Source organism: Myotis lucifugus, unplaced genomic scaffold (assembly GCF_000147115.1).
Source record: "Myotis lucifugus unplaced genomic scaffold, Myoluc2.0 scaffold_37, whole genome shotgun sequence".
NCBI classification, from domain to species: Eukaryota; Metazoa; Chordata; class Mammalia; order Chiroptera; family Vespertilionidae; genus Myotis; species Myotis lucifugus.
In genome coordinates this window covers 553,263-564,339 of record NW_005871085.1, presented here as the reverse complement: position 1 = coordinate 564,339, position 11,077 = coordinate 553,263, and the positions used below count along the sequence as shown (strand labels likewise).

Genomic DNA, 11,077 nt, shown 5'->3' with positions numbered 1-11,077 from the left:
GTTACCCGGTGCTGGAATGGGAGGACATCACCTTTGAGGACCTCATCGGGGAGGGGAACTTCGGCCAGGTCATCCGGGCCATGATCAAGAAAGACGGGCTCAAGATGAACGCAGCGATCAAGATGCTGAAAGGTCTGCTGGGAGTGATCTTTGATCCCACCCCACCCCACTCCTGGCCCTCTCCTTTGTCCTACAGATCCCAGGCCCCATCTTGCTCCCTCCAGTAACTGACCTCAGCCCTTACCAGCTCATGTCCTTTCTCCCGAATTATTTCTGGCAAAAGTGATACTGGATTCTTTACACAGAATACGCCTCTGAAAATGACCATCGTGACTTTGCGGGAGAACTGGAAGTTCTGTGCAAATTGGGGCATCACCCCAATATCATCAACCTCTTAGGAGCCTGTGAGAACCGAGGTGAGCCCCCATCTTATCACCTACCCCTTTTTCGAAACCCCCATTATCAGCCATCACTTCCTCCACATCAGTACCTTGCTGGGAGCTTCAGGTTACCTAAACATCACTCTTCATTCTCCTCCATGCCTTATGCTCCCTGTCTACTATTGTTGGGGACTTGCTGCCACCAGCTTGCCTGTATATAAACTCCCACCATGTATCTCTCCACCTCCCAGGTTACTTGTATATTGCTATCGAATATGCCCCCTATGGAAACTTGCTAGATTTTCTGAGGAAAAGCCGGGTCCTGGAAACAGACCCAGTTTTTGCCCGAGAACATGGAACAGCCTCCACCCTCAGTTCCCGGCAGCTGCTACGTTTTGCCAGTGATGCTGCCAATGGCATGCAGTACCTGAGTGAGAAGCAGGTATGTGTGTGTGTGAGTGTGAGTGCAGGGAGGGAAGGTGTGTTAGAGGGAGGAGTGGGGCCAATGGGCCGACCTCGGGAGATAAAATAAGCAGGCTCTGGTTGGATGTGGGATTTAGGAATTAAGAAAAGGAAATGACCCCAAGTGCTGGCCTGGGGAGTGGGTGAGAGGACAGGACGAGAAGCAGGTCTGGAGGAGGTATTGCGTTTGAAGCATTTGAGGAACATCTTGATGGAGGTGTTGAGTTAGCAGTTGTAGCTACCACCCTAGAACTCAGGAGAGAGGCCTGGGCTCGAGACAACAATCTGGAAACTGTCACCATTAAGTGGTGATGCTAATAGTAGGGGAGGGATGGAGACCCATCAGGAGAAGGTAAAGGAGGAGCAGAGAGTGGAGGCTGTAACACAAACCCAAGGATACCCTGCTTGAATGAAAGGAGAGAGGAACAGCAGTAGTAGGGGACATGAGACAGAGAAGGCATTTTAAACGTAGTAAAGTTTTGAGTATCTTTGAAAGTAGAGGGACATAGCACAGAGGGAGGAGTTGATGGAAAGAGATCTCTGAGGAAGGTGGAGGGTTGAGTGGAGACTTGGAACTCAAGAGAAAGGGTCAATTTGGGAAGAGAAGGGCCTTCCCCACCCTCATCAATTAAGGGAGAGAAAGGTAGAACCATGCAAAGAGGGGAAATACCCACCATGGCCCCGGGAAGAGGGATACACCTGAGCTTGGCCATAGACATATCACAGAAAGGAAGGGATGACAGCAAGGCGCACCGTGACTTTTCTCAGGCAGGAGTTGATGTTCCAGGAGAAGACCTGGGTGGGTGGGAAGAAGGGTAAGGGCTGCTAAAGGCTCTGAGGGTGGCCATGAAAACTGGCTATGGGGTAGGACCCTTCAGTGGCCCAGGAGTCCTGGGCTTACTCATTCCCAGTCTTCCCTGACTTCTCACTGTGCCTCCAGTTCATCCACAGGGACCTGGCTGCCCGAAATGTGCTGGTCGGAGAGAACCTGGCCTCCAAGATTGCCGACTTCGGCCTTTCTCGTGGGGAGGAGGTCTATGTGAAGAAGACAATGGTAAATCTCAGTCCTCCCTCAGATTCCATGCCTGGTCCTGCTCCCCGAGCCCTCTAAACAGGCCCTTCCTCCTCACCCAACCCCTTAAACCCACTCTCTCTCAGGGGCGGCTCCCTGTGCGCTGGATGGCCATTGAGTCCCTGAACTACAGCGTCTATACCACCAAGAGTGATGTGTGAGTGTGGGGCAGGAAGGGGCAGGAGGGCTTGGTCTCCCAAGGTTGCACACAGGCATAACCTGGACACATTTCATACATGTCTCGGGTAGTCCAAGGCCCCTAGGCTGTGTTCCAGGTGTGGCACAGGTGTGATGCAGGTGTATCTTGAGTATACCTTGGTGATGCCCAGCATCTTAGTGGGAAGGTAGGGGACCTAGCTGGAAGGAAATTTTGTCTTAGAAGGTGTTTCAGTGGTAGGATTGGGGTAGGGTAGTTTAGGGCAGTGTTTGTGTAAGAGGCTGGGAGATGTCTTAGAGAGGTTTGGGTGCTGGTGGATAATGCCCAGGTCAATGGGGAGAGACCACTCAGGAATGTTCTTACCTTCCTCTCTAAAGGGCAAGGTCATCCCCATATGAGGGCCTAACCAGAACATGACCCCAAAGACTCCACTCCTGCCCCTCTCTCTGGGAAAACTAGCCTGCCCAGCCCTCCAGTCATGGCTCTGCCTATTTGCCCAAGCCCTGGCCTGCCTGGCTCACTGTCCACCACATGATCACCCCTCTGACCATCACTGGCCTACTTCCTTCTTCTGCTTCCAAACCCCCTAGATTCCCTCCCCCCACTAAAACTCCTACCCTGGCCTCACCTGGCTCTCACATGCACGGGGGTTGTTACACTATAAGAGCCAGTTAAGAGCAAGGGCTTTGGAGTCAGATTACCAGGGTCTGAATCCCAGTTCTGCCACTTACTCTTTGTGTGACCTTGGGCAAGCCAGCTAGCCTCTCATTGCCTCAGTGTTGCCATCTATAAAATGGGGATAAGGACAGTACCTATGTCATAGGGTTGGTGTGAGGGTTAAATGTATGAACATATACATTAAATGATCAGTGCCCGGCCCATAGTAAATGTGCGATAAAAATGTTAGCTATGATTACATTGAGCCTGGGCAGAACCAAGAAGGAATTTCAATGGAGCAGAGACCACAACTGGCCACAGCCAATACTTACAGAATAGACACGTGCAGAGGCTGGGATGGGCTACAAACCTGGGGTAGGTAGACACTAAAATGCTGGCCCCAGGGCCTAAAGGTAACTAAGTGCATCCTCCTCATTTCAGCTGGTCCTTTGGGGTCCTCCTCTGGGAGATCGTGAGCCTTGGTGAGTCCCATCCCCCCATCCCCCAGGGTGCCCCACCTTACCCTTCTGGGGCCCTGGGCTGAGGGAGCTTTGTCCCCTCCTGCAGGGGGCACACCCTACTGCGGCATGACCTGTGCTGAGCTCTATGAGAAGCTGCCTCAGGGCTACCGCATGGAGCAGCCTCGGAACTGTGATGATGAAGTGTGAGTTGCCTCAGCCTTGAGCCTGTGACCCCATCACCCCAGTTGGCTCAACCCCTCATCTCAGTAATGTCCCATCTGCAGGTACGAACTGATGCGTCAGTGCTGGCGAGACCGCCCAAACGAGCGACCCCCCTTTGCCCAGATTGCGCTGCAGCTGGGCCGAATGCTGGAAGCCAGGAAGGTGAGGAGGCAGGGTGATGAGGCTAGTGCTCATCAGGCTCATAGGACTGCCCTTGCATAGGAGCCAGCATCAGCCTCTGGGTGCCCATCCTCACCACTAGTTGCCACCACAGCTAGACCAGGCCCCCTTTCCAGCTCTCAATAGGTTGGACATTAGGTCCTTCTAAACTTTTCCAAGGCCACTACTAGCCCCAGCAGCAAATCCCTCTCCAGGTCCCAGGTCCCAGACTGCTTGCCTGTCCTCCTCTGCTGACGCCATCAGCCCTTTCTCATCGAGGACACCTCTCCTCACCTGTCACAGAGCCAGAGTGCAATGCATGGGTGGTCAGCTGAGAATATGGATGGATGAATGGATGAATGGTACAGGAAATGAATGAATAGAATTAGTGGATAGATGATATATTCACATGATATAATCATAAATAAACACAAAGTTAAATAACTGAATCTTATAACCATGTAAATAAATTATCAAGTAAATATAAATGAAGAAATATATCACAATTAATGTAATACTTTTGTAAACGCAAAGAGTTCCTCATATGAATTAATGACTAAATAGCAATAGGAATTAGTAAAGTATCTTAAGAATTAAGGAAAGATCAAAATAACCATGTAGATAGGTAAATTGTCAAAATAGCTTTATAAATAAATTAATAAGTGAATGAATGAATGAATTGAATGAATAAATGAGAAAAAATCCATTGGATGAATGCATGAAAAAATGAACAACTGTGTCAAGGGCCTCTCACCTGAGCCTCCAACTGTGGTGCAATGCCCTGCTGTTTTGGGCTGGTGGAGGATTCTTGAGTCTCCAGGACAAACCAGTGTCTTTTAAGATACCCCAACCACATGGAAGTCAGAGACCTCCAGGCCCCCATCCCTGGACCCCACTAAAGTTTGCTCTGCTCCCCAGGCTTATGTGAACATGTCACTGTTCGAGAACTTCACTTACGCAGGCATCGACGCTACGGCTGAGGAGGCCTGAGCTGCTGTCCAGGCAGAACCTGGCTCTGCTGGTCAGAGCAAACCGCTCTCCAACCTGTGACTTCTGATCCTTGTAGCCTCTGACCTGAGCTGCCTCAAGGATTTTTTTTTTTAACTTAAGGAAGACAAGAGGGGATCCAGGGAAGGGGTGGGCTTAGGGGAATTGGGTCCTCATCCTTTGAAGTTGCTCCCCTGCCCCCTGCATTACTCTTACAGCTGCCTTCACATCCTTCCTCCTAGTTCGCCTGCTCCACATATGTGCTCCTCTCCTACTCCCCACACTCAACCCTCTGCTTCCGCTCCTTCACCCAAGCCAGCACTCAAATCGCTAATGTCCCCTATTCAGCTGCTCCCCACTCCTGGCCTTGTAATCAGAAAAAATAAATGCTCTGAGAAGCTCCATCCAATGTGTTCCTTTTACTGCTGGCCAATCCCAGGGAAAAGCTGAACCAAAGACAGAGAAACTAGACTTTCCAGGAAAAGAAACACTGTTGTAGACCTGGTCCCCCTGTTGGGATTGCTTCTCCATGATGGGAGGTGTTCTGGAAGAACTATTTCACACCTATACCACCCCTACATCTTGGCCATATGAGAAGTCCAGTTTTCCCCTGATCTCTTCGCTACTCTCCTGCCCTATCACCAACATGTCTCCCTGTATCACTAGGTAGCTGCCAGCCTAGCATTCTTTGCTCTGTCCAAACAGTCCATGCCAGGGTCATCTGCAGCCCAGCCTCAGCTCAAACTGACATCTCAGCACGAGACAGATTCTGGCCTGTCTGCAGCTCCCATTTTTCTTTATGTCTCTAGGCAGCCTTTCCTGGCTTGGTAGCCCTTACTGCCCAGCATATGGGCCCCAAAAGAGGAAGGCATTTTCAGCCAGCCATAGTAGAACTCCTATGCCTTCCTCAGGGTCTCCAAGTGTGTTGGGAGGTGTTCCCTGTCCTGAAAGCTAGTCCCATGTTCTACTCCATGCCATGTGGCCTTCAGGCTTGCCTATCCTTTTGGTTTCTCACTGCTGGCCTCTCACTGATGCTTAGGAAACAACACTTTTCTTGCTTCACACATTTTTTTCAGTGAATCAGATGAAATCGAAGAATGCATAACATGGTATGGTGTTATAATTAAGAGCACAGATTCTGGAATCACACAGACCCATGTCTAAGTCCTTGCTATATCATTATCTGTGGGAAATTGGTCAAGTCACTTAATCTCTCTGAAAAATGGGGTTAGTAATAGCTACCTGACTATTGTTAGCACTAAATGAGATCACACAGGCACAGTTTCCACAGCACTGGGCCTCGTACATAGTGCTCAATATCAGCAGATAATACATACAAGTGCAGGAAGATAAATGGGGTGGGGTAGGGGTTATCAGCATCTCTATTCCAAAAAGACCCGAATGGCTGGCGTGTGGAGCTGAATTTAAGAAGAAGAAATTAACTGGAGTAAATGGAAAGCTATGCAGGATGAGAGAGATGGGATTTGCTAAAGTGAAATTTCATTTCAGATACACTGCAGGGAGATTGCCAGGCCACGGATGTGGGGATTACAAAGTTGTCCCTGATGGGGACCAATAAACAAACAAAGATGCCCCTGTGGGGAGACAGATATGTAAACAAACAAAAAAATAGAAGAGTATGCTATAAGAGAGGGAGGGTACCTGGGAAGCACATGTAGGACGGAGATGGAGTCAGGAAAGCTTTTCCAGAGAAAGTGACATTTTAATATGGGCCATGAAGAAGCAGCAGAACTCACCCGAGGAAAAATCCTGGCAGGGGAAACACCACCTGTGCCATGTGCGTGTTCGGGAGCTGCAAAGAGTTCCATGTGGCTGTAATAAGGGGAGAACATAGCTCTGTGAGGGTAATGAATCCAGAAAGGTGTCAGGGGCCAGCCTGTGCTGGACTCCATAGGCCTGATACCGGGTAGAGGGTGTGCGGGAGGCAGCCGATTGATGTTTCTCTCACATCGATGTTTCCCTCTCTCCTCTCCCTCTCCCTTCCTCTCTCTCTAAAAATAAATGAAAACATTTAAATCTTAAAAAAAAAAAAAAAGCCCTAGCCGGTTTGGCTCAGTGGAAAGAGTATCAGCCTGCAAGCAGAAAGGTCCCAGGTTCCTTTCAAGGGTACATGCCCAGGTTGCAAGCTCCATCCCCAGTAGGGGGTGTGCAGTAGGGGGCGTGCAGAAGGCAGCCAATCAAGGATTCTCTCTCATCATTGATGTTTCTTTCTCTCCCTCTTCCTTCCTCTCTGAAATCAATAATATATATATTACCATGCTAAGTGAAAGAAGCTAGTAACAAATGACCACATATTATATTTGAATATAACTTATATGAAGTGTCCAGAATAGGTGAATCTGCTACTTTAGGGCTGGGACAAAGATGGGCGCTAGGAGGGCAAGAGCTAAAAACTATGGATTTCTTTTTGAGGTGATAAAAAAGTCTAAAATTGTGGTTTCATATATATGTGAATATATTAAAAACTACTGAATTACACACTTTAAATGAGTGAACTATCTATAATAAAAAACCATAATATGCAAATTGACCGAACAGCCGAACAGCAGAACGACCATCTGGACAATCACGCTATGACATGCACTGGCACCAGGCCAGCCAAGGTGGGTGTGATGCAATTGGTGGAGGGGGGGGCCCGCCATCACCCCACCATCTCCCCACAGAGGGAGGCCCAGGCCACTGGCCAGCAGGGCAATCATTCGGGGGGAGGTGAGGGGGGGGGTTCCACAATTGGGGTCTCTGCAGAACTGGGGAACCAGGGGTGTGTGGCAGTGGACATGGGCAGTGCCAGGCCAAGGCTGGTGCAGGTCGGGGGTGGGGCCGCAAAGCCGGGGCCGCAAAGCCGGAAGCCAGGGGAAGGAAGGCCTACCCTTGCACAAATTTCGTGCATCGGGCCTCTAGTATCTCAATAAGGCTATTAAAGAAAGACAGAATGAAGGCAAGAAGTTTGAATCCCAATTACTGCCTGAGCCAATTCTCAACAGTGCAGGTGAGAAATGATGGTGTGGTGGTAAACTGGAAGAAATACATGGGTAAAAAAAAATGGACAGGGGTTGAATATGGGAATGAAAGGAAAAGGTAGAGTCTATCTAGGTTTACTGCCAAGCTTCTGTTTAGATAACTGGGTTGATGGAGATGCCAGTCACTAAAAGAGCAAAAACAACTAATACTTATATGGCACTTAATTGCCAGGCACTGTTCCAAGCACTTAGCCTGCATTAATTCCTTCAATCTTCAACAGCATTAGGTAGATACTATTATTAGGTAGGTACTATTATTATCATTCCCATTTTACAGAAGAGAAAATAAGCTCAGAGAGGCTAAGTGACTTAGCCAAAGTCTGACAACTAGTAAATGGCAGAGCTGGGATTCAAACCTGGATATTCTGACTTCAGAGTCCCTCTCTTAGCCATAGTGCTGTGCTACTTCTCTGGTACAGTGAAAAGCATTCAGATTGGGGTATAAAACAACTCCCAAATTCAACACAAATACACTGATCTCATGCTGCACGCCAGGTCCTGGGCTAAGGGCAGGGCCCAAGGGGCGCCCTCTCCCAACAGAAGATCCCCACATTTCCACTGTAGCCCCATCGCACTCACAGCCTCACTACAAACAAGGCAGCAAACTGCAGGTACAGAGCTACATACTCAGCCTCACCCGCCCACACCTGCCTAGCTTCAGTTCTCACTGCTTCTCTCTACAGCTATATTTCCACAGGCAATGCTCTGGGTTGGGGGGGTGGGGGGTTGGAGCAATAGACCAGTCCAGCAGCACAAACTTGTTTCCAGAGAAATGATGGAAAAGAGGAGAAAAGGCCAAGACACATCTCTCAAAGGGTCATTAGGCAGGCAGCTGGGGGAGGTGAACCTGAGCACGCTGTCCAAGGCGCCTCACTGCATCCAGTCCTGGCCCAAAAAAGGGAACTCCCACCAGTCAGCCCTGAGTCATTCTCTCTCAGCCCCCAAGGAAGGAGTGATTTCCTGCATGGCGCTCTGGGCAGCTCAGGCTCCTCCTATGGGCTGTGCATCCTCTTATCTCACTCCCAGCCCTCTCCCTAGTGGGGCAGACCAACCAGAGTTGGGCTGGAGTAGGCTGGTCCTCATGTTTCCTCAACAGGAAACATGGATTCAGGGTTCAGAGAGAGCCTGGTGGCTCATAAAAGCAGCTCCGAAACCAGGAAGTCTCATGGAGAATGAAAGATGGAGGGCTGACCAAATTGAGTCCCCTGCAGCTCTCTCGCTTGGGGTCACTGCTAGGCATCTACTGGACCTTTTCCCATTTACTTAAATTAAGTCTCTCTGGATGCCTATTTTGAACTTAGCCTCATACTGTGGGAGAGACTCACGCCAGGCCCTGTGCTAAGCACATAATGTTAAATCAATGCATAAAATGAGGAATCAGAGGTCCTAGTCAGGGTGTCTATGTAGTAATTAAAGAACAGACTTTGGAGTCAAACAGACCTTAATTCAAATCTCAGCTCTGCTCCTTAGTAATGACTTTAGACAACCCATTTAATTCATCACAGCCTCTATTTTCTCTTCTATAAAGTAAGGAAAAGGGCACCTAATAGAGTCATTGTGTGATGAAATGAGACATGCAAACGTTTATTAATGGTAGCTGGTAGGATAATAGTAGGATAGGAAATCAGGGAAGAAGAGCCTAACTTGGAGGAGTGAATTAAAATGACAATCCCCACTTGTTTAGCTAAGGTGAAGACAGCATGGCTGTTTATGTACGAAAGCACCTCAACAGAGGCACAAAAATTTTGAGGGGACACAGAGGAAGGACAGGTTGTAAGTATGCAACCCAAATGTCCTCAAGGCAGCCTTATATTCAGTTAGAACAGCTCAGTCCCTATTCCACATTCTCAGGGAAGTCCACACCCTCCCCTGTTTTTACTAGGACTCTGTAAGGGTCTACATCCTCATGATCACCTCTCAACCTGAATCCCTGCTTTTGCTAAATTATTTTATTTTATTTTATTTTATTATTGTTGCCAGTACTACAGATGTCCCCTATTTCACCCCTCCACCCAGCCCTAGCCTCACCCCAGGCCTTCCCCACACTATTGTTTCTGTCCATGTGCTATGCATCTATAATAATGAAAGCATAATATGCTAATTAGACCAGACAGCCGACAAACCTTCCGGACGTCCTTCCAGCATGAATTTTGTGCATTAGGCCTCTAGTATGTACATATATGTTCCCCTCTGAGATCTGTCAGTCTGTTCCATGCATCCATGCCTCTTGCTAAATTCTTGATCACTAGGTTGCTCCCTTTCCATGGCTGCCATCCTCTCTCAACTCCACAGGTATCAGAAAAAGTTTTTCTCCCTGTTCCCAAATCACCATGAATATCAGGTATTGTGTATAGGACACCTTTACTGAATGTCTGGGGTGTTCATGGGGAAGCTAAGCATTCACAGAAGAAGGTGTAAAGTTAAAACTGAGTATTAGGCATCACTGGTGTAAAATTTCCCCCCGACAGTCCTCCTACTGGAATTTCTCTCTGGTGAAGCTTCTTCTTCTCCTCAGGTTGCTGTCATTGACTAGCCCTCCTCTTTCTCAGGAGTTAGCACAGAACATGCCAAAAGTCCCACCAACTTCATATTCAGCAAATGTAGTTCTATAACACCTTCCTATCGAGGTCATGCCCAAAGGCTCACCATGTTATTTCTGATCACAAGAGAGCTACTGATGCCTCTGAAAGGAATGTGAAATTGCAGTTGTCTTTTTAAATTAGCCTTTTCCTCCAAAAGACTCTCTAAGAAGTAGTGACTTGGGGGCTGATCTTGAATCAGAAAGAAAATTCTAGCAGGCTGAGATTGGAGGGTTGTGCCTGGGGAAGCAAGGAAACAAGGCTCTGTGGCAGGATGAGGGAGAGACTCCAAGAACTGGGAGATGAAAGGTCAAAGGGCTGTGTTCTAGCATCTCGAGATGAGTCTCGTGTGGATTCATGAAAGGATTTTAAGCGGAGAAAGAATAAAAGCAAATTTGAGCTTCAGAAAAAGGACAGAGTAAGGAGATACCATTTGTTAACTATCAGAATGGCAGACTTAAAACAGCACTGAGAAAGGTGTGGGGAAAGTAGCATGCTTTAACACACTGCTAGAGGAGTAAATGGAACAAGCATTTTGGAGAGAAGTTGGGCAATTTTAGGAAAGCGGTGGGGAGATGGAGACTCCAAGTGCTTGGAGCAACCTATGTAGGACTTTCCGACTGGATGAAAACACGGGTGTTGGAAATCTGGGGAAATGGTGAGACAAGGGCAACGGCACAGGTACAGGCTCAAGAGAGCCAATTCTCTTCTCAGTCAGTGACATTATGTTAGTAGCTTGAAATTAGCCATGGTTGGGTATTTACACCGCAAAAAGCAGCAAATGCTACAAAACAAGACTTCATCTCTTCCTGCCCCCAGAGAGCAGTTTAACAGCATTCCACTTACTGCCCGAGCCCATCCTCATCCAGCAACCCCTTGAGTTCTTTCAGCAATGGCTGC

General features: G+C 48.3%; 1 protein-coding gene across 1 annotated transcript in view; it reads left to right on the top strand.

Annotated features, from left to right (window-relative positions):
• TIE1 (tyrosine kinase with immunoglobulin like and EGF like domains 1) overlaps positions 1–4,961 on the top strand; it is a 15,967-nt gene extending 11,006 nt beyond the window's left edge. The window contains exons 15-23 of the mRNA XM_023752814.1: positions 1–132; positions 306–416; positions 632–822; positions 1,783–1,896; positions 2,001–2,071; positions 3,170–3,210; positions 3,296–3,392; positions 3,474–3,573; positions 4,489–4,961. The exon at positions 1–132 is cut by the window's left edge and continues 79 nt beyond it. Coding sequence (XP_023608582.1) covers positions 1–132; positions 306–416; positions 632–822; positions 1,783–1,896; positions 2,001–2,071; positions 3,170–3,210; positions 3,296–3,392; positions 3,474–3,573; positions 4,489–4,560 — 929 coding nt within the window. The 3' untranslated portion in view covers positions 4,561–4,961. The remainder of the gene's footprint in view (positions 133–305; positions 417–631; positions 823–1,782; positions 1,897–2,000; positions 2,072–3,169; positions 3,211–3,295; positions 3,393–3,473; positions 3,574–4,488) is intronic.
• Positions 4,962–11,077: the final 6,116 nt, after the last annotated feature.